Genomic DNA, 22,062 nt, shown 5'->3' with positions numbered 1-22,062 from the left:
AACTCCAACAAAACTCAGAGGCCTGGATGATGGAGTAGGGTTGCCATATTTCAAACAGTGAAAATTCGGGCAGAAAGGTTGTTGATCAACACTGCCAACATGGGCTGCCATATGTCCTGATTTTCCTGGACATTTGGGAGATTTCCACCCAGACACTCCTGGCAAATATGGTATTCTGGATATGTCCAGGAAATTCCGGACGTATGGCAACCCTACAGTGGAGGGGTGGAGGGGGTGTTAGGGGAGAGGTAGTATCTCTTGTGGGGGACACATCGTGCTCCTTTTGGGGTAGTTTGTCCACCTTTGGTCCCCACCCTGCACTCAGCTCTCACCTGTGACTCCTAGAAGCTGTCAGCATGCAACAGCAGCCACACCCTGGAAAATGGCTTTGACTGGCTGGCTGAACCAGGTGAGGGTAGCTGATGGGTCTCAAACCCTCAGTGAGTTAGGGACCTCCCCTGCATGTGAAGACAGGCTCTAGTGGATTGAGGAGATGAGACCAAGAGAGGGTCCAATGGTCAAGAAGGCAGTTTCTGTTAGGATATTCCGTTCCACCTTACAAGGAGCAGGCATGATTGTCACATGCCTGTTTACAGTCCAGCACAGCTTGCTGGGAACTTCCGTTTTGTGGATAGCTTTTGCTTATGCTGCTTGCTTGGACATGAAAGGGAGAAGTCATGTTTTTCCTTTGTCCCGAATAAACTGCTTGTAAATATGCTTTACATATGCCTCTATCTGCTCTTCTGTTGCAAAGAGTTATTTACTCTGCTGATTAGAGTGTGCTCCAGCTTCTGAAGAGTTCTGAAGCTGCTGGTCACTGTTTCATGCTGTGTCAAGGACCGGAGATCGCCCGGGTACCGGCCAGTGGGCTGGAGCCAGCTGGGGGGCCTGCAAATTGCCCCCGTTTCCTTGGACACATCTCAACAGTTTCTACACATGTTGTAGAAGTGAGGGGCAGATGGGGCTCATCAACCTGGGAAGGTAGCCCATTTAGAATAATGAAAACCCTGATCCTAAACCTCCGCTACCTTCTGGAAAAGAGTAAGCAGTAAACCCTACACAAATCTAGAGTAGAGTTCCTAAGATGGATGGATGACTCCTTGTACGCCTCCTTCCGGCAACTCCTGCAGCCAAACTGGTGCCAAGCATATTGCTCTGCTTTCCTTTGGACCCCAGCAGTGAGTCCGAGAAGGGGGTCTTGTCATCTGGGCAGCCCAGGGACTCCATCCACACTGCCTAGGCTTGCACCCCGGAGAGGTCACTTTGGTGCCTGATCATCTCACCTGTCTCCTGAGAAATCTCTATGTGGGACAAGAAGCTACCGTTAGAACTGGATATGGAACAACTGATTGGTTCAAAATTGGGAAAGGAGTACGGCAAGGCTGTATATTGTCTCCCTGCTTATTTAACTCATATGCAGAATTCATCATGCGAAAGGCTGGGCTGGATGAATCCCAAGCCAGAATTAAGATTGCCGGAAGAAATATCAACAACCTCAGATATGCAGATGACACAACCTTGATGGCGGAAAGTGAGGAGGAATTAAAGAACCTTTTAATGAGGGTGAAAGAGGAGAGCGCAAAATATGGTCTGAAGCTCAACATCAAAAAAACGAAGATCATGGCCACTGGGCCCATCACCTCCTGGCAAATAGAAGGGGGAGAAATGGAGGCAGTGAGAGATTTTACTTTCTTGGGCTCCATGATCACTGCAGATGGTGACAGCAGCCATGAAATTAAAAGACGCCTGCTTCTTGGGAGAAAAACAATGACAAACCTAGACAGCATCTTAAAAAGCAGACACATCACCTTGCTAGCAAAGGTCTGTATAGTTAAAGCTATGGTTTTCCCAGTAGTGATGTATGGAAGTGAAAGCTGGACCATAAAAAAGGCTGATCACCAAAGAATTGATGCTTTTGAATTGGTGCTGGAGGAGACTCTGGAGAGTCCCATGGACTGCAAGAAGATCAAACCTATCCATTCTGAAGGAAATCAGCCCTGAGTGCTCCCTGGAAGGACAGATCGTGAAGCCGAGGCTCCAAGACTTTGGCCACCTCATGAGAAGAGAAGACTCCCTGGAAAAGACCCTGATGTTGGGAAAGATGGAGGGCACAAGGAGAAGGGGACGACAGAGGACGGGGTGGTGGGACAGTGTTCTCAAAGCTACCAGCATGAGTCTGAACAAACTGCGGGAGGCAGTGGAAGACAGGAGGGCCTGGCGTGCTCTGGTCCAGGGGGTCACGAAGAGGCGGACACGACTAAACAACAACAACACCACAGCAGTTTGACTTCATCCCCGGAGGCACACTCCATCGTCTCTCGAGACAGATGCCAACAACAACAGGACAGTGGGACAAGGAGGTGCAGGTAAATATCATGGGTGGTAATCAAGTCATATAGTTGCAAGCTAAAATCAGGCCGGGATGAGGAAAGGAAAGCTGCAGTGAAGGTATCCCAAGAGCGCACACAACACCTTTGGCAGCAGGCAGAAAAAGGAGCCAGAATTAAAGGAAATGTAACATTAACGTCAGCCACTACAGTAATAATGTTCAGCACTTATCTTGCTCTTTCCATCTTCCAAGTGATTTACAAATGTTAACTAATTAATTAATCTCCCTGTCCTCCCTATCTATAAAATGCAAAATCATGGGTAGGCTGAGAAGGAAGATAAGATCCCTGGAGTTTGGGTAAAAGGCAGAGAATGAAAGAGAAAGAGAGAGAGAGGGGGGGGGAGACAGCATGCAAGGAACCAAGGAACCAAATGCCTGGTAATTGCAATCTTGCAGTAAAACCGAGATGACGTATTTGCTCCTGGCTGGGCCCCCTCTGCCATGTTCAGTTGCAAGTCCCAGAAAAGGAACTTGTGTGTGCATGCGCACAGACATGCATTAACAATTCTGGGCCTTCTTCACATGTTAGCCCTCTTCTTCCCCAGTTAAATCTCTGATGCATGAGGTGGCAAATCTTAATCCTAAAGTAAGGTTGCCATATTTCAAAAAGTGAAAATCCGGACGCATAATTCTAAGGAAATTTGCCAAATTCTGACATGGGTTGCCATACCTAGTATGTATGGCATTTTTTATGATTTTCAGAAATTCCGCCTATTTTCGACGGATGAATCCCGGATATGTCCGGAAAAACTCCAGATGTATGGCAGCCCTACCTAAACCCACTTACCTGAGAGTAAGTGCTACAGCGTGCAATAGGACTTATTTATGAGTAGATGTGGTTAGGATTGTGCTCTCTCTACATCAGGCATAGGCAAACTCAGCCCTCCAGATGTTTTGGGACTACAACTCCCATCATCCCTAGCTAACAGTTCCAGTGGTCAGGGATGATGAGAGTTGTAGTCCCTAAAAAGTCTGGAGGTCTGAGTTTGCCTATGCCTGCTCTACATCATATTCATTCCTCAGGGTTTCTGAACGTGACTGAACTGGATGAAATGAGCTCATAGATTGGGAGTCCTGTCTTTGGAAAGAAGATTCCACCTTAGTGAAGGCAGCTGCATTTAGGTAGCTTATGGGTCTGTTACCATTCTAGGGTTTTCTAGGGTGACGTACACATTCTATCCATTTAAAATTTCATTTTTAGTTATTTGGATCATGCTTTCAAAAAAAAAAAAAATTCCTTCCAGTGGCACCTTAAAGACCAACTAAGTTAGTTCTTGGTATGAGCTTTCGTGTGCATGCACACTTCTTCAGATACACTGAAACAGAAGTTGCCAGATCCTTCTATATAGTGAGAAGGTGGGGAGGGGTATTCCTCAGAAGGGTGGTGGGAATGGGAGATTGGCAGGTAGCTGAGATGAGCCTGTTGACGACTCTTAACGACTGCAATAGGTCTGACAGGAAAAGGCAAGGGGTGAGAAGGTGAAAAATGGCTTAGTCATGTATAGTGAGATAAGAATCCAATGTCTTTGTTCAGACCAGGTCTCTCCATGGTTTTAAGTTTGGTAATGTGTTGCAATTCAGCAGCTTCTCTTTCCAGTCTATTTCTGAAATTCCTTTGTAGTAAAACAGCTACTTTGAGATCTTGTATAGAATGTCCTGGGAGATTGAAGTGTTCTCCTACTGGTTTCTCTGTTTTGTGATTCTTGATGTCAGATGTATGTCCGTTTATTCTTTGGCGTAAGGTTTGGCCTGTTTGTCCAATATAGAGAGCTGAAGGACACTGTTGGCATTTGATGGCATACACAATGTTAGACGATGAGCAATTAAATAGTCCCGAGATGGTATGTGTGATGTTGTTGGGGCCAGTAATGGTGTTGTCCGGGTGTATGTGGCAGCAAAGTTGGCATCTGGGTTTATTGCAGGCTCTGGTGCCAGTGTCCGTGTTAAGTCTGGTTGTCTCCTAACCCACAATAATACTACAACCAGACTTAACACGGACACTGACACTCTTTCAAAAGAGTTAGCAAAGCAGTTTATCTGAAAAGAAACTATACGAACAGTAAAGCAGTAAAAGCAAACAAAAACAATCCAATTAAATCAGTCCTGAAATGTCTTCTGAAGTAGGAGGCTTTCTGACTGAGCTTGTGTTCTCTCCCCCAGTAAGAGACTTCTGCAGATATAGTGTCACCAAAAAGGAGCCGTCTCTGGTCCTTGCCACTCTCATCCTCCTTGACAATGGGCCTGAAGGAAAGGACCTCCCTTGCCAATCTTAACATTCATCTGCACACAAGTGCTTATTCAAACAACCTGGACCTAGGTCTTAAAGGTTGATAGCCACTTCTTAAATTGGAAACAAAGTGGGAACCAGTGTAATTGTGGGGTTGGTTTAATGCGCTCCAGCCATCTTGCTTCTTATCAGCATCCCAATAATTACTTTATACCAAGTGCAGTTGTTGAAGGTAGCATTGCAGTAGCTCAGTCTCGGTTTGATGATGATAATAATAATAATAATTTATTTTTACCCCGCTTGTCTGGCTGTGTTTCCCCAGCCACTCTGGGCAGCTCCCAACAGAATATTAAAAACACGATAAAACATCAAACATTAAAAACTTCCCTAAACAGGGTTGCCTTCAGATGTCTTCTAAAGTCAGATAGCTGTTTATTTTCTTGACATCTGATGGGAGGGCGTTCCACAGGGTGGGTGCCGCTACCGAGAAGGTCCTCTGCCTGGTTCCCTGTAACTTGGCTTCTCGCAATGAGGCAACTGCCAGAAGGCCCTCAGAGCTGGACCTCAGTGTCCGGGCTGAAGGATGGAGGTGGAGACACTCCTTAACTAGAGCGTGGGCAACTGTGAGACCTTCCAAGTCTCTTTTTCCTCTCCAAGAGTTTGTGAAAGGTAATGTCTGGGTTAAACACAACACCCGAGTAATGGCTTATTTCCATGTCTGATACCTTCAGATCTTTCCCTCACCACATTTGTTGGGGTTCTTAGATCAAAAGATTTAGAGTGGGTATGAAGTGACTTCAATCCTTTTCCTTTGTGAATCTGAAAAAGGCCACCGGGTCTCCATCCTGCAGGCTCTCTGCATTCCTTAGCCGCAGGGATCACCCTTCCTCCCAATTTTCATGCTGGCTTTGCTTTTCAAAGGCAGGGAGTTGGCACAGACTTTTGGCAGGTGCTCAGGGATTATGTGAGATTAGGTTGCCATTAGCACCTATTTCATGTGTCCCTTTTTGCCTTTCCTGTCTCCCCTTTGCCCACCATCCTGAGGGGAGGGGCTGGAGAGTTATGCACAGATCCATAGTTCTCTTGAAAGGGGGGGGGGTGTATTTGAATGAGGATTGTGGATGTAGAAAAGCTACAAAAACTGGATGGCTTCAATAACTCCTGTTCTAAGGTCTTGCTCCTTTTATTGCAGTACACGTAAGATTTTTATTGAACCCTTTTTGCAGAAATTCCCAGGATGATTGGATAGATTTAATGCTTTTTTCCACTCCTTTCAGATCAGAACACACCCATCTCTTCCAGGGTGGCTAAATATTGTGCTGCAGTATGCAGGGATTAATTTTCACAAACATATAATTTTGCTTTTCATGCCTGGCGTTTTATAGTATGATCCAGCTATTAGTAATTTTATTGCTGTGGGTTTCTATTTTGTTTTGTCAGGTGTTATTTTATATATCTGCAACAAAGTTTCTTTTTGGTCACTGATTGTAACAAAGAGATCGACTGATTGAAAAGCCCTAAATTTCCCCTGCTTCACAACTGCAATACAGATGTTCAAGGGTTGCTTGCTGCAGCTAAAAAAAAAAGTATACCGGGGGCGGGAGGCCTGTGGTCTAAAGCCCTGAACCTCTTGGGCTTGCTGATTGGAAGGTCGGCAGTTCGAATCCCCGCAACAGGGTAAGCTCCCATTGCTCTGTCCCAGCTCCTGCCAACCTAGCAGTTCGGAAGCACGCCGGCGCAAGTAGATAAATAGGTACCACTGTGGCGGGAACGTAAACAGCGTTTCCATGCGCTTTGTTTTCTGTCACGGTGTTCCGTTGTGCCAGAAGTGGTTTCGTCATGCTGGCCTCATGATCCGGAAAGCTGTCTGTGGACAAACACCGACTCCCTTGGCCTGAAAGCGAGATGAGTGCCGCAAACCCATAGTCGCCTTTGACTGGACTTAATTATCCAGGGGTCCTTTACTTTTTACCTTTACCTATACCAGGGATAAGGAATGTGGGTGGCACTGTGGTCTAAACCACAGAGTCTAGAGCTTGCCGATCAGAAGGTCAGCAGTTCGAATCCCCGCGACTGGGTGAGCTCCCATTGCTCTGTCCCTGCTCCTGCCAACCTAGCAGTTCAAAAGCACATAAAAAGTGCTAGTAGATAAATAGGTACCACTCTGGCAGGAAGGTAAACAGCATTTCTGTGCGCTGCTCTGGTTCACCAGAAGCGGCTTAGTCTTGCTGGCCACTTGACCCGGAAGCTGTACGCTGGCACCCTCGGCCAGTAAACCGAGATGAGCGCCGCAACCCCAGAATTGTCTGCGACTGGACCTAATGGTCAGGGGTCCCTTTACCTTATACCAGGGACACAAACTTGAATAAAATATTGGGGCGGGGGCAGGTAAGCCCCACCTCACATAATCAGTCATGTGACACAGCACCCAAACACTATTTGAATAGGAATTCCCCTCAGCTTTGAAGGGGTCAGCCCCCTCAAACATTTTATTGTGAGTGCCAAAGGGGCCTCAGCCCCTAGGAGTTGGTTCCTATAGAGTATACGTATTATCAGTAATTTTATTTTATTTGCACAGTGTCGTCAATGTACATGGCTCTTCCTGGTTTCCTAGTGGTATGCAGCAAGACACAGTAAAAGGAGTGGGGAAGTTTCAGAAAACAGCCTTGGAGGCACCAAAGGTCCTGATGGAAGGACATGTGAGAGCTGTTTTGGCTGAGGGAATAATATTACTCTGCTGCAGGTCTAGTGAAGGACTTGAAATTTGAGGGTCAACAGACTCAAGACACACTATTGGTTCCCAGGGGCCGGAATGGAAGCGCGACATAAATGGAACCAACCATTGAGGCTGCTTTGAATCACCAGTACCCAATTTTGATGAACAGGTGCCCAGATGGATACAGATGCACAGAGCGGTTTCCCCGCCCTCTCAAATCCAGACAGGACTTGGGAGTTTGCGTATTACCTTCTTGAAATGCCTGTGACTTCCTTCTACCTACCCATTATCAGCCATGACCTTCCTTTTGTGTCATTAATTCCCATTCTACTTTCTTTTACTTCTCCCAAGAAAGCATGGGGGGGCGCCTCTCTTCTGTTTTTAACCAAGACAGTTTATAACTACCGTATTTTTCGTTCTATAGGGCGCACATTTCCCTCTCCAAAAATTAAGGGGAAATGTGTGTGCGTCCTATAGAGCGAATGCAGGCTGCGCCACTAAGCCCAAAGCCAGAACAGGAAGATGGAGCACTGCGGAGCGCTCCGTCTCGCTGCTCTAGCTTGGGGACGGTGCCTTCACCCTGCTGTCCTGCAGAAGCTAGCAAGGCTGTTCCCAAGCCAGAACAGCGAGACAGAGGGCTCCATCTCGCTGCTCTAGCTTGGGGACGGCTGCGCGCAAACCTCTGTAGGGCAGCGGGGCGCTGCGCTCCAAAGGCTTCAGGGATCTTTGAGGCTGGCGGTGGGGGAAAGCAGCGCTTGCCTCCACTGCCAGCCCCACAAGCTCTGGTGAATGTACCTTGAACGCACCTTGTTTTAGAGGGGGAGAACAAGAAAAAAAATTTCCCTGTTCTCCCCCTCCTATGGTCCAGTGCATCCTATGGTCCGGTGCGTCCAATGGAGCGAAAAGTACGGTAATTATTATTATCTGTGCCCCAACCTACCCATACCAATGTCATAAGTGGCTCCCTGTACGTTTCCAAGCACAATTCAAAGTGTTGGTGCTGACCTTTAAAGCCCTAAACGGCCTCAGTCCAGTATACCTGAAGGAGTGTCCCCACCTCCATCGTTCTGCCCGGACACTGAGGTCCAGCGCCGAGGGCCTTCTGGCAGTTCCCTCACTGCGAGAAGTGAGGTTACAGGGAACCAGACAGAGGGCCTTCTCGGTAGTGGCGCCCGCCCTGTGGAACGCCCTCCCTTCAGATGTCAAAGAGAAAAATAACTACCAAACTTTTAGAAGACATCTGAAGGCAGCCCTGTTTAGGGAAGCTTTTAATGTTTACTAGGCTATTGTATTTTAGTGTTTTGTTGGAAGCCGCCCAGAGTGGCTGGGGAAACCTAGCCAGATGGACGGGGTATAAATAAATTATTATTATTATTATTATTATTATTATTATTATTAGTGTTGTGTGTGTGGCTTGTTTTCGAATTCAAATCAACAGCTCATCTTTAAAGCCATGATTGGTTTGGGATGCAGTGCCTAGACCCTGGGTGGTTAACCCATGGAAGGGGTGCCTGGGGACCTGATCTGCACCCCTCTTGAGCAATTTTTTACTGGCCCCTTCATATCCCCTTCCATTTTGGCAGCAACAGCAATAAGGGAAAGAACACAGCACAGCCGTATCTTGGATCTCAAATGCCTTGGCTCCTGAACAAATTGGCTCCTGAACAATTGAAACCCAGAAGTGAGTATTCCGGTTTTTCAACAATTTTTGGAAGCCGAACGTCTGGCGCAGCTTCTGATTGGCTGCAGGATGCTCTTGCAGCCAATCGAAAGCCATGCCTCGATTTTCAAACGGTTTCAGGAGTCAGACTCCCGGAACGCATTGTTTGAGAACCAAGGTACGACTGTACTAGGATGGGTGGAGAGGTTTAAACTTCAAGGATGCAAATCACCCCTCTTGCATCACCAGATCACTAACTTGGCGAGCGAGGAGGAATCACTTTGCCTGCGTGGGTGCAATTATGTGTGAAAGTTTGTGGTGGCCACACCAACTATCTTGCCACTCCCACTGCTGGTGTATGGCTCCCAATTGGCCAAGCAAGAAGCCGTATCAGAGTTCAAAGACATATTCCAGTTAGGCAAAAACAGTCGAGGGAGGTACAAAGCAGAGTGTGGCAAAGCCTTAGAAGAGGCCTGAAAATGAGATTAAGAGGAGGGTGGTAGACTGTATTTCACCCCTGGGCCAGATGTTCCTCAACCTGGACCCATTTATTTAAAAGCCTAAAGATATGTTTCTGCTAATTACCTTCTTCCAGAAAATGCTCTTCCAAAACAGATTCATCGCTGCATAGCTCAACGAAAGGTGCATCAAACACACTCTCCACATTTTCAATGACCAGCAGCTATCAGCTGGAGATATATCCAAAATATAAAACAGGACTACAGTGGTACCTCAGGTTAAGAACATAATTTGTTCCGGAGGTCTGTTCTTAACCTGCAGCACCACTTTAGCTAATGGGGCCTCCTGCCGCCGCTGTGCGATTTCTGTTCTCATCCTGAAGCAAAGTTCTTAACCCGAGGTAATATTTCTGGGTTAGTGGAGTCTGTCACCTGAAGCGTCTGTAACCTGAAGCGTCTGAAACTCGAGGTACCATTGTATGTGTTTCTGCATGCCAAGCGGATTTTCTGCAGAAGTGGAGGTCTAGAACTTTTAACTACCTTTTAATGGCTAAGTAAGATTCTATTTTTAAAAAAAGGTTTTTTTAAAATTGATTTTCATCAGGTTATGAATGAAAAAGCACCAAGTTTCCTCTGTGGCTATCCATTTTCAGTGGTGGGTGTAGATCTATCCCGCCCCTTGATTTTAAAATGTGCATATATATTGGTCTCTGCTAGAAATGGATTGCAAGAAACCACAACAGTTCCACACTATGAGAGTACCTGGGCCAAACATGGCACGTATACTGAAATTGCACATTTTGCCAGACCACTGAGGGAGGAGTTGACTTCATTTTTTAAGGCTCAAAATGGTCAGAAACCCAAGCTCATTTAAAAAACCCCACACAAAACCCACACACAGCTCGTTCATTTTTTCAGATATTAGAGGGTGCCTATACAGTGTGGTCTCTCCAGGAATGCTACGGATTTTTGCTGCCTATGCTACTTCTGACACAGGCAGGCAAAAATGTTCCTTTTAAAGCAGGCCTTTGGTTGATACAATTTACATCCTATGCCCTTTGTGTTTTTTTGTGGTGATGGTGGGGCAACTGGGTTGTTGTTTTCATTTTTGTTACGTATTTTGTGGTTTTATATCTTGATTTTATTCTGTGAACTGCCCTGAGACCCCTGGGTATAGGGCGGTATATAAGTCCAATAAATAATAATAATAATCCCACTAGTTGGTCACCAATGCAATAAAGTGCAAGGGGCAAGGCTTCTCTCTCCTGTGGCCCCAATCTCTCATTTCAAGCAGGACACGAAATAATTCTATCCCATGCCAAATGGAATTCTTAGCTCCACACGCATCACCTCCCATCCTGTTTCCCCAAAAAGAGAAGGGTCTCCAGTGCAGTAATGAAATGAAACCAAAGTGAAGACAGCTCCTGTAGATATGTCCATAGATTTATTTCTTTAAATCGCTTTATATATTTATACTATTTTTTCCCCAAAACAATCCATCCGACACACTCACACGCCCCCTCCCCACCCCTGATCCCAGGAAAGCAAATGATTGAGATGTCAAGCTGTGTCCCAGAGCAAATGTCTCAGGATCTGCTCGCAGAACTAAAGTGGCTAACAGCTGCCAGATTCACTTCCACCCAGGCTTCCGCCATATTCTGTTGGGTGCAAAGATAACTGAAACAGAGGTCACTTTATGGCTCTTTAAAATGCACCCCACACGAGGATGGGGACGGGGAGAGACAGAGAAGAGGGAAAGCAAAAGTCGCAGGCAGAAAATAAGTGGGAAGGATTAGGAGAGAGCAGCAGAAGGCGAGAATGGATGAAAGTATCAGGGGAGGAGCAAAACAGAAAGAACAAACTACATGCAGGGGGGGGGGAGAAAGAGAGACTGGGAAAGGGGGAAGGGATTGCACAGAAAGACATCCAGGTTGGAGAAGAAAGTATCACACGTGGGACATCTGCCGTCCTCCCCAGCCAAAGGTCCCGCTAGTTCGACTTGGACCAGATCTTTGCACTGCCTCTGAGCCTGCAGAGAAGGAAAAGGTGTTAGAATGAGCACCAGCAGGAATTTTCGCCTAAATTAGGGATTTTATAGACACTACGTGGTTAATGGGACGTGGGTGGTGCTGTGGGTTAAACCACAGAGCCTAGGACTTGCTGATCAGAAGGTCGGCAGTTCGAATCCCCGTGACGGGGTGAGCTCCCGTTGTTCGGTCCCAGCTCCTGCCAACCTTGCAGTTTGAAAGCACGTAAAAGTGCAAGTAGATAAATAGGTACCGCTCAGGAGGGAAGGTAAACGGCGTTTCCGTGCACTGCTCTGGTTCGCCAGAAGCGGCTTAGTCATGCTGGCCACATGACCCGGAAGCTGTACGCCGGCTCCCTCGGCCAATAAAGCGAGATGAGCGCCACAACCCCAGAGTCGGCCACGACTGGGCCTAATGGTCAGGGTCCCTTTACCTTTTACATGGTTAATAATCACCAAGCCCCAAGGTAAGGGAGTTGAACTGTAGGCAAAACACAAGGGGTGGGGGTGTCTCTCTGCTTTCCTAGCCCATGTGCAGAGAGAAGGTGGCAAGCCTTGAACAGGATTCCACCTCACCCTTTGCCTTTGGAAGCCTTTTTGCTGGCCTGGCGCTGGTTGGTACCCGGAGCCGGTTCCCGGAGTTCGGAGAGATGCTGCTCAGGATCCTGGGATGTCGCTGCGGCGGCAGCTGCTGTCGTCACTTTAATTGTCTTCTTCAGATTTGCTACCTGCTGGGGCAAGAGGGCAGGGGGAGTGGGGAGGGAAGAGAAACAAGGAGAACAAAATTAAAGTGCCCAATTGAAAGCAAACAAACAACAGCATAGTTCATTATTCTGGAGGCAAAAAAAAAACCACCCCTATGTATGCACCAAGAATACAAGAAAGTTCTCTCCTGGCAGCTCAAGGAGAAGGTAGCTAGGCAATGCCTCACCAGACTTAACTGAGGGATGTTATCTTCTCTCAACAGCCCATCCAAGGTGTACGATTTCTGATTTAGGAGGCATCTGTCTCTGCAAATGTTGCTACAGAGTTCTCTGCTGTCCTGCACAGTTTGCTGCAGGGACTTTCCATTTAAACTGAGGCTGCATATTTGTGCGTCATCTGATGTCATAATGATGTCAGATACTGATGATTAGGTTGTCAAAGTTGGCCCACAGGAGTGGGAATGATAAGGATATGGCCTGCCAAGCCGAGAAAGTCCCCCATCCCTGCTCTACATACATTTTATGGCAGGTGAACTAATGCCAGTGTACTGGAAGAAGCAAAGATCACCAGGGTCAAAATGTTGATTCTTCAACATCAACTTCATGGGACTACAGTGGTACCTCTGGTTACGTACTTAATTCATTCTGAAGGTCCGTTCTTAACCTGAAACTGTTCTTAACCTGAAGCACCACTTTAGCTAATGGGACCTCCCGCTGCCACCACTGAGTGATTTCTGTTCTCACCCTGAAGCAAAGTTCTTAACCCGAGGTACTGTTTCTGGGTTAGCAGAGTCTGTAACCTGAAGTATATGTAACCTGAAGCCTATGTAACCCGAGGTACCACTGTAGTCATGTTGTGGGGTGCCCAATTATCGTCTTCCAAAGCAACTACTCTATTCCCAACTTAAAAATGGAAAGTGTATTGCTGGTGGTCAACAAAAGAGGCTCAAAGAATCCCTCAAGGCAAGTCTAAAAAAATGTAGTATAAACACCGAAACACTGGCCTGCGAGCACTCCAGTTGGAGAACAGCCTTTACCAAAGGTGTCATGGGTTTTGAAGACGCTCAAACCCAGGACGAAAGGGAGAAACATGCTAAGAGGAAGGCACGCTTGGCAAAACCCTCACCATGATCAACTCCTGCCCGGAAACCTATGTCCCCACTGTGGAAGGATGTGTGGATCCAGAATTGGCCTCCACAGTCACTTATGGATTCACTTTTGATACCATGTTTATGGAAGACAATCTTACTCGGCTACGAGTGATTGCCAAAGAAGAAGAACGAATTGCATCTCTGAGTTTAATTCATTTGGGGGAGAGTGTACTGTAGCCGCTCAGTGTTCCAGGACTATAAATGCAGCATGAAACCCTATGCTTCACCACCATGTTAGATACCACGGAGAAACTCTACCTCAGTCCTGCACACTCACCTCGCTCTCAATCTGCTGCTTGAGACCCAGCTGCTGCTCTTTGTGCTGATTAGCCCGGCTCACTTGTTCTTCGATGCTCGAAAGGACGACCTCACAGCCCTGGCACCTGTAAGAGGCAGGCAAAAGGTGAACAAGGCAGGGCAGAGGCCTTCAAAGCAGCCTGATAAGAGAAGCACAAAGGCTTAGAGAAGAAGGAGGAACACAGGCATCAAAATACAATTCTGTAGAATTATAGGAAGCAAAGAAGTGAGAAAGATGGCAGAAGAACATGGGATTTATCATACAGGGCTGCAATACATACATAAAAATGCCACCATTTGCTTTTTAAAGGTTTCGTCAAGTAACATTTTTTATGGCCAAAAAATAAACATTGTAAAAATAAAATAAAAAATGCCACCAGTGTGGAGAGCCAGTGTGGTGTAGTGGTTAAGAGCGGTAGTCTCGTAATCTGGGGAACCGGGTTCGCGTCCTCGCTCCTCCACATGCAGCTGCTGGGTGACCTTGGGCTAGTCACACTTCTTTGAAGTCTCTCAGCCCCACTCACCTCACAGAGTGTTTGTTGTGGGGGAGGAAGGGAAAGGAGAACGTTAGCCGCTTTGAGACTCCTGAAGGGGAGTGAAAGGCGGGATATCAAATCCAAACTCTTCTTCTTCTTCTTCTTCATTAGGTTTTGCCATGGCTAGGGCCAGGGTTATTTATGCCACAATCCCACTGAAAAAGCTCAGGGTGCAACCACTGAAATTCAGCTTCCGAAGTATCTCAGCTTTTAATTTAAAATAAACCACAAGCACACATACAAAGTTGTTAGCCCTTACTGCTATAGTGTAAGCTTTTACTGTGCAACCTTCCAGAGAACAAAAGGTTCACAAGATACAAATCCCACAATTAAAACGGAAATTTAAGCAATAAACATAGAATTCAGATATGCCAATGGGCTTGCCCGATATTGAAACATCCCTGCTCACTGCCAAGTCTGAAATAGTTTTTGCTCAGGTTCTAGAGGCTGCCAAGGTACAGAAGGAACCCCTGTGGGTCACATAAACCTCTGAAACTTGGCTTTCCTGAAATGAAATGGAACTCTAAGGGGGCTACAACAGCACAAAGAAATTTGCTCAAGTAAAGAACAGCATAGCATGTAAAGTAGAAGGCCTTCCAACTCAGAAGCGCCACAAATACAAATTCACAGTGCAAATGTAACCCAGTGGTTCTTATCTTCCATTGATTGTGGCAGCTTGTATGGTGCAGAAGGGAAAGCAAAATGCCACGAAAGCTCATCTGAGGCTGATGAAAACAACAGCAGCCAAGGAAGAGGTTCTATTACACTCATATTTTCAGTACCAGCTTGGGGGGGGGGGAGATTTTAAAATAATTATCAATAGGTGTTTTGGTTAAAGTTTTCATATCAGCTTGTGGAGGAGCTGCGGAACCAAAGTAGGGTGCAAGGTACCTGATGACCCATCCCATAACACAGTTTTGATAAGTGGCTATCTGGGGTGTTTTTCTGATTCTTCAGCATGGCATTAAGTACACGGGGTGTAGTTAAGGGGAGCCCCATCCCTGCCCCAATCTAAGCTGCTGGAATACAGCATCAGCAAAAGGTAAGCCTGGGTCCCTGGTATCTGAGGGCTGACCCTTCTTCCACCTGCTAACAAGCAGTGCCAACAAGCTTTTGTTTATTGTTTTGCAACCTGGGAATCGTCCTGGCTTTCTGGTTTTTTTGTGTTTGGGTCATACCTGTTTCTGATCCTTGAAGTAAAGACAACATACTGCTTTAAATGCATTGTTGTAGCTTTTTGTGGGGAACAAACAAAGGGAGATGTTCAGGAATTAAAAAGTTTGGTGTATGAAGCCACTTAGCCATTCTCACATCATAACACAAAACGGTTAGCAAAAGAAACACATGGTGGACACTGTGGAGCACCCAACAGTGTGGCGCCAAGGAGGAGGAAGAAGAAGAAGAAGAAGAAGAGTTTGGATTTGATATCCCGCCTTTCACTCCCCTTAAGGAGTCTCAAAGCAGCTAACATTCTCCTTTCCCTTCCTCCCCCACAACAAACACTCTGTGAGGTGAGTGGGGCTGAGAGACTTCAGAGAAGTGTGACTCGCTCAAGGTCACCCAGCAGCTGCATGTGGAGGAGCGGAGACGCGAACCCGGTTCCTCAGATTGCAAGTCCACTGCTCTTAACCACTACACCACACTGGCTCTGGAAGAAAGAGTTGCTAATTGTTAGATTCCACCCTGCAATAAGGATTACGTCCAGTTCCTTCTGTCAGAAGAACTGTTACAGCCTGCCCCACTGGTCTGTGTTTGGCCCGTGCAAGTTCACAGAGTCTTCCTTACCATTCCTGAAGGGTGCGAGTGATGGCGCTGAGTTCCTCCCTGCGGATGTCCCTCCCAATGCTGTAATCGACCTCTAATCGCTGGTTGCGTTGGTCCAGGCTCCCCCGCAGTACATCTGCGTACACGGCCTCAATCACCAGGTCCTCCAGCTGACGCACATTCTTCAGCTGGAGCTGCTCCAGCAGCACTGCGTACGGAATGCACTGTGGGCGGTGGTGGGGATACAAGCTGGCGTGAGGCGCAATCCCCCCAAAGAATGAGGAGGACAGGCAATAGAACAAGAGGCACATAGATTACCTTGAGCTTGGAAGCCAACGTGACAACAGACAGATGGCGCAATTTGTTCTTCTGAGCCTCTGTTAACGGAGGCAGATTCCCGGCTTCAGCTGCTCTCGGGAGACAAGAAAGAATAGCTATTATCACAGCAGGTTCAATTCCCTCAAATCTTCGTTGCCAGATTTGGATTAGGGTCCACCGTCTCTTTCCATGCTCCATCTTTTTTTCCAAATTTCTATTCTATTATTTTTGGGTCAGTCTCAGAGGCCCTGCTCTCAAACTGCTAAGGTGGGTTCTCCCCTTCAGCAATGGACAAACATTTACATAAGCAGAACACATAAATACACAGTGATTCCCCCCCCCCCTCAACCATCCCGTAATCCTACACATACACACACACACACACACACACACACTTTTTGGGATCTAGACCCTGAAAGCAACAAATCCAGAGCAGGCCAGCAAATCTAAATAAATGAAGCTTCTGCGTTTCAGAACATCTACCCACCCCATTCAAATAATGTTTGATGTTATCGCTACCAGTAAAGGTAAAGGACTCTTGGACAGTGAAGTCCAGTCAAATGGGACTATGGGGTGCAGCGCTCATCTCGCTTTCAGACCGAGGGAGCTGTGATTCGTCCACAGGCAGCTTTCTGGGTCATATGGCCAGCATGACTAAATTGCTTCTGGCACAACGGAACACCGTGACGGAAGCCAGAGTGCACAGAAACGCCGTTTACCTTCCCACCACAGCGGTACCTATTTATCTACTTGCACTGGTGTGCGTTCAAACTGCTAGGATGGCAGGAACTGGGACAGAGCAACTGGAGCTCACTTCATCACGGGGATTCAAACCGCTGACCGTCTGACCGGCAAGCCCAAGAGGCTCAGGCGTTTAAACCACAGTGTCACCCGCATCTAACCACCCCATTCAAACAATATCTGCTGTTATCGCTACCACTCCAGAGCCTGCCCAAGAACTGAGAGCCATTCTGCTTATATGCAGCACAAGCCCACCGTACTTGGCCAGAGGCGGTAGAAAAAGGAGTTGCAACAAAGAAGGGGAGGATACAAAAATAGAGATGACAGAGCAGATTAGCGAGATCACAAGCTATTGGACAACTTCCACAATACTTCAATATCCAATGGCCCCATTTTGTATCCTCATCTCCTTTCTGATCTATAGAAATGTCACCCACATACTTCTGCAATTCTTGATCCTAGGCAGGATTGGTCCGGAGCTGGTACACCCTGATTTAGGATAAAGGTTTTTGTTTTATTTCTCCAGATCCCTTAATTGCATTGGCTCTGCTCTTGGTTTTCTATACCTTTCCTCACAATCACAAATGACAGTTCCTGTTTCCCAAGAACAAGAGAAAACATACCTAAGTAATCTGAGTATGTTCCATACGCAAAGACTGTGAGCAGGCGGAATACAGCGGAGAACTCACTGTCAGCTAGCTGAAGGAAAGGGGGAAGGGGTGGGGGAGAGAAACACCAGTAGAAACATATGAGAATTGACAAACATTCTATTTGCTTACAACATCCTTTCCAATCTGTCTCAAAGGGAGCACAAGTTTCATTGCTAATGAAACCGAATTTTGCCCTTGCTCTTTTATTACAAAGGATTCTTGCTCACAAAGGTTGTGAGCAGTGAATATTGTGGGCCTGTCTCATGAACTTCCACCCCAGCTGGAGAGCAACTTAGGCCAAGTTCTCAGGAATATGGGAAACCTTTGTATGGGCTGTACCACTCTAGACAAAGGTGGGGGCTCACAAGATGTAGTGTCCCTCCATATAATAATTTTACAATCCCTGTATGCAGAGAACTAGATGCTAGGAAGAGTTCTAGCATGGTCTTCTCTTAGAAATGCCAGTTTTCTATCATTTATTGACATATGTCTCCAATGCGGCCCAGAATAATCCATTCAAAGGTCTCTACCACCTCAATGAGAACTATGTCAGCGTGTGTTTGTTGCACACACTCCTCACAACTTTCCTCATCTTAAAGGTAAAGGGACCCCTGACCATTAGGTCCAGTCGTGACTGACTCTGGGGTTGCAACGCTCATCTCACTTTATTGGCCGAGGAAGCCAGCGTACAGCTTCCGCGTCATGTGGCCAGCATGACTAAGCCACTTCTGGCGAACCAGAGCAGCGCACGGAAACACCGTTTACCTTCCCGCCGGAGCGGTATCTATTTATCTACTTGCACTTTGACGTGCTTTCAAACTGCTAGGTTGGCAGGAGCAGGGACCGAGCAATGGGCGCTCACTCCATCATGGGGATTCAAACCGCCGACCTTCTGATCGGCAAGTCCTAGGCTCTGTGGTTTAACCCACAGCGCCACCCGTGTTTCTCATCTTGGCTGGCTGTATTTTAGAGGTGCTCAAATTGCAACTTTTTGTAGCTGAGAAAATGCAATCCCTGCTCAGCCACAAAGCTTACTGGATGACTGTCACTCAGCCTAGCCTACTATACAGGAAAATGGGATAAATTTATAATCTAGCCAGATTTTCAAGAAGGTTGAGAGGGTGAAGAGCAGAATACCTTCCTGCCACTACAGCAAGCTTTTCTTACTATGTATTAGGATTCTGTGCTGTTGTCATTGAAAAGTATTTAAAGGAAAACTGTATGACAGCTTAGGAAAATGGTATACTGGCAATGGCTTCCATATTGACTTCTCTGGCAAATGACCCCTAAATACCAGTTATGGACCTTCTAAGCACTGCAGAGGATGCACCATGTAGCGCACTAGCTAGTCCTCACCATAATTCTTGCAAACTAATAGCATGCCAGGGAAGACACACTAGCCCTCCCTTAATGCCACCCATCGCGAGGGAAAATCAGCAGCCCTACAGGGAAGCTTGTGTGCCATTACTGATGACCTCATTCCAGAATCCCAGGTGGCTTTCAGGAACCCCAGGGCTCCACAAATGCCGTATGAAAAGCACCTACACATAGCATGTTTTCTTCCATCATTGTGGGGAAAGGCCCCTAATCCCCATTCATTACTACACGCCAGTTTGTAGCAGATAGTCAGCGAGAAACCTGCTGAAGCTGCTCATTTAAACCGAGCACAGAAATAAAGTTGTCAGGTGGTGTGAAACACTGAAATCCTGCTTTGTAGGGGAAATATATACTTTTGTAGAGGTATATATAAAAATAGATAGGTAGATAGATAGATAGTGCTATGTCAGGACTGAGAGAGGCTGCCTGGCCTACCCTAAAGAGAGGTATGAAGGTTTACTTCAATTTGGGGGGAAGGGAGTGGATTCCTTCATCTAACTGCTTCGAGCACTATAAGGTTCCCTAGACCTTCGTCTCTCACATCTCAGAGCTCACCTCGCGAACGTTGGGCATGTCCAGCAGTTCCCCAAAGACGTAAATGCCAGGGGCTTCGAGCACTTGATGAATGAGGCTGGCCAGGGCAGCTCCACGGGCAGATTTCGCCAGCAGCAGGAACTGCTCCTGGTTCTGCCCCGTCACCTTCACCTCGGCTGCCATGATGTCACCAAGTCAGCCTGCTTCAGGGCCAGACCGCAGCCTCCACAAGCTAAAGGAAGGAGCAAGTTTGACAGCTGAAGCTTTTCCTCCCATTCTTTCCCCAGAACAAAAAATCCACATTAAACATGTACAGTGGTACCTTGGTTTGCAAACAGTCTGGTTTGCATACATTTTGGATTACAAACATGTCAAACCCATAAGTGCGTGTCCCGGTTTGCAACTTTTTTGGATTACAACCCGTTTTTGGGGGGTTATGAAAAAAAAATTTTTGGAGGCCCCATTGGTGAAAGCATGCCATGGGTTACAACCTGTTTTGGTTTACAAACGGACCTCTGGAACGGATTATGGTTGTAAACCAAGGTACCACTGTACATTTACACAGAATAGGAACACAGAATTGTACCAAGACTAGTGAAGTGAGGTGAGAGAATATAATTCTCTGCTAGAAAATTATCCAGAGAATATTCTCCACAAACTGTAAATTCTAATGTAAGAACCAGTTTTACAACCCACCTTTAAAAAATCTAGTAAATAATAAGTCAAGCTCATATAAACAGAAGCTGGACGGTAGAATTTTTTGGGTTAACTCCTTAACAATCCAGGTAGCCAAAGAAGGCTGCATTCCTAACCCGATCCCACCCATGTCCCACTTACTTGGGAGCAAGGCCCGCTGAATTCACTTGGGCTTACTTCTGAGTAGACATGGTTAAGGCTATGCTGCAGTTTACAAAGGCGGTTGCACCCTGCCAACTCAGGGCTGTGTGTAAGGTAACAAAGAGCACACAGGCAGATCTGTTTGGGTATGCAGGGCCTGTTCCAGGGAAAGGAAAGGTAGGTGGTGAGGGGGGAAGGAGAGAGAGTGGGGAATGGGGGGCGAGGCATAAGGGCACCAGCAGGATCAGCGCAAAGAACCTGAGGGATGGAACAGGTGGTAGAAAGGGAGGTCCACCACCTGCTTTTCAGGCATAGCTGTCAACCTTTCCCTTTTCTTATGAGGAATCCTATTTGGAATAATAATAATAATAATAATAATAATAATAATAATAATAATAATTTTTATTTATACCCCGCCCTCCCCAGCGAAGGCCCGGGCTCAGGGCGGCTGTGATGGACTTTCCCTTAAAAAAAAGAGAAACGTTGACAGCTATGTTTTCAGGTGAGCGGTCCAGGGCCTGTCCAATACATTTTGGTGCCTGAGGTGGACCCCAAAAATGGTGCTCCACTTCCCCAATAAGGAAAATGGGGTGAGGGAAGACTACATTAATTATTATTATTATTATTATTATTATTATTATTATTATTATTATTATTATTATTATTATTATTATTACATTAAGGACAAGGTGGGGGTGGGGAAAAGAATGATACCGGGATCTACTGCCCTGTGGATCCTGTCGCCTGAGGCGCTCGCCTCACCCTGCCTCGTGTGTGGGTCAGCCCTGAATCAATAAAGGTCAAGATCCGGATCTGCTGCCCCTGTGGATCTTGCTGCCTGAGATCCCCTCTCCTCTTGCTTCCTGGGTGGGCCGGCCCTAGCAGTGGGGGGCCCAGACCCACCTCCCTCTCTCTCAGGTCTCCTCCACCCCCCACCCCCAGGCAGAGGAGACAACCGCTTGCCAGGCCGCTCCCTACCTGAGGACTTTCCCTTCCCCGCTGCTGGGGAGACCCTCTCTGCCAAGAGACAGACCACTTCCGGGTTGGCGGCGTCACAGCTGCCCTCCAGGCCACGCCCCCTCGCGCCGCCGCCTCATTGGCCGGCTCTTCGCTTGGCCACGCCTCTCTTTTCCCTCCGCGGCGGAGTCGCTTTCCGAGCGGCGAGGTCGCCTCTAGGAAGTGGCTTCGGCCGTGCGTCTATGGTTGCTTTCGTTTGGGCGGGAAATCGCCCGTTGATTTTCCCCTCACGCTTGAATAAGGGGCCGTTTGCCTGAGGGAAAGTCCTGTCCAGCCGAGATCGTATTAGTCTATTTCCTTCATAAAATGTAATAAATCGCTTGGTGGTTCAAAACGCACACACACACAAAAAAACCACCTCAGAAGCCGTTTGCGAAAAGCTAAAACGGTTAAAACCGCGGAAGTCACTCACAACCCCGCGCTTGTAAAAATAAACGTTAAATAAATAAAATAAATAAAGTTGAGATGGTAGATTACCTCAACTTTCTAAGCACTTCACATTGTGGGCATATAGGAGAATAATATAAGTCGGTGGCCAGTCGCCAGCCGCACACCAAAATAAGCCTCGCGCCTAAAAAATAAAAATAAAATACAGATCAAAAAGCGCAGTGAGAAAATATGCCCTTTTGCTCCACGTTTTGGCAGTTTTAAGGCCCTCAT

General features: G+C 46.9%; 1 protein-coding gene and 1 long non-coding RNA gene across 3 annotated transcripts in view; one reads left to right on the top strand and one right to left on the bottom strand.

Moving 5' to 3' along the window:
- Positions 1–22,062, top strand: part of LOC309522709 — a 289,900-nt gene that overhangs the window by 207,542 nt on the left and 60,296 nt on the right. The gene's annotated exons all lie outside the window — the stretch shown is intronic.
- On the bottom strand, positions 10,876–21,491 carry COPS7A (COP9 signalosome subunit 7A). 2 transcript variants are annotated; one of them, XM_082206149.1, is made up of 8 exons: positions 21,364–21,491; positions 19,570–19,780; positions 17,611–17,686; positions 16,247–16,335; positions 15,950–16,152; positions 13,609–13,714; positions 12,053–12,204; positions 10,876–11,479 (listed from the first exon to the last, which is right to left on the bottom strand). In XM_082206149.1, the coding sequence occupies exons 2-8, from the start codon at positions 19,729–19,731 to the stop codon at positions 11,440–11,442; spliced, it is 828 nt and encodes a 275-aa protein (XP_082062275.1). In that variant the 5' UTR covers positions 19,732–19,780; positions 21,364–21,491; the 3' UTR covers positions 10,876–11,439. The 2 variants fall into 2 exon arrangements, with proteins under 2 accessions (XP_082062275.1, XP_082062276.1); XM_082206150.1 differs by lacking the exon at positions 21,364–21,491 and adding an exon at positions 21,148–21,306.

This window comes from Podarcis vaucheri, assembly GCF_965113315.1.
Source record: "Podarcis vaucheri genome assembly, chromosome: 17".
In the NCBI taxonomy this organism is placed as follows: domain Eukaryota; kingdom Metazoa; phylum Chordata; class Lepidosauria; order Squamata; family Lacertidae; genus Podarcis; species Podarcis vaucheri.
This window is presented reverse-complemented; position numbering and strand designations above follow the sequence as displayed.

What these genes read in the sequence shown, in the direction of transcription:
- COPS7A (XM_082206149.1), bottom strand. Translation starts at nt 19,731, where the DNA reads ATGGCAGCCGAGGTGAAGGTGACGGGGCAGAACCAGGAGCAGTTCCTG. An exon ending in AACATACTCAGATTACTTAG is followed by an intron (nt 16,336 to 17,610) that starts GTATGTTTTCTC and finishes TCCCGAGAGCAG; the next exon opens with CTGAAGCCGGGAATCTGCCT. An exon ending in ACTCGCACCCTTCAGGAATG is followed by an intron (nt 13,715 to 15,949) that starts GTAAGGAAGACT and finishes TGCCTCTTACAG; the next exon opens with GTGCCAGGGCTGTGAGGTCG.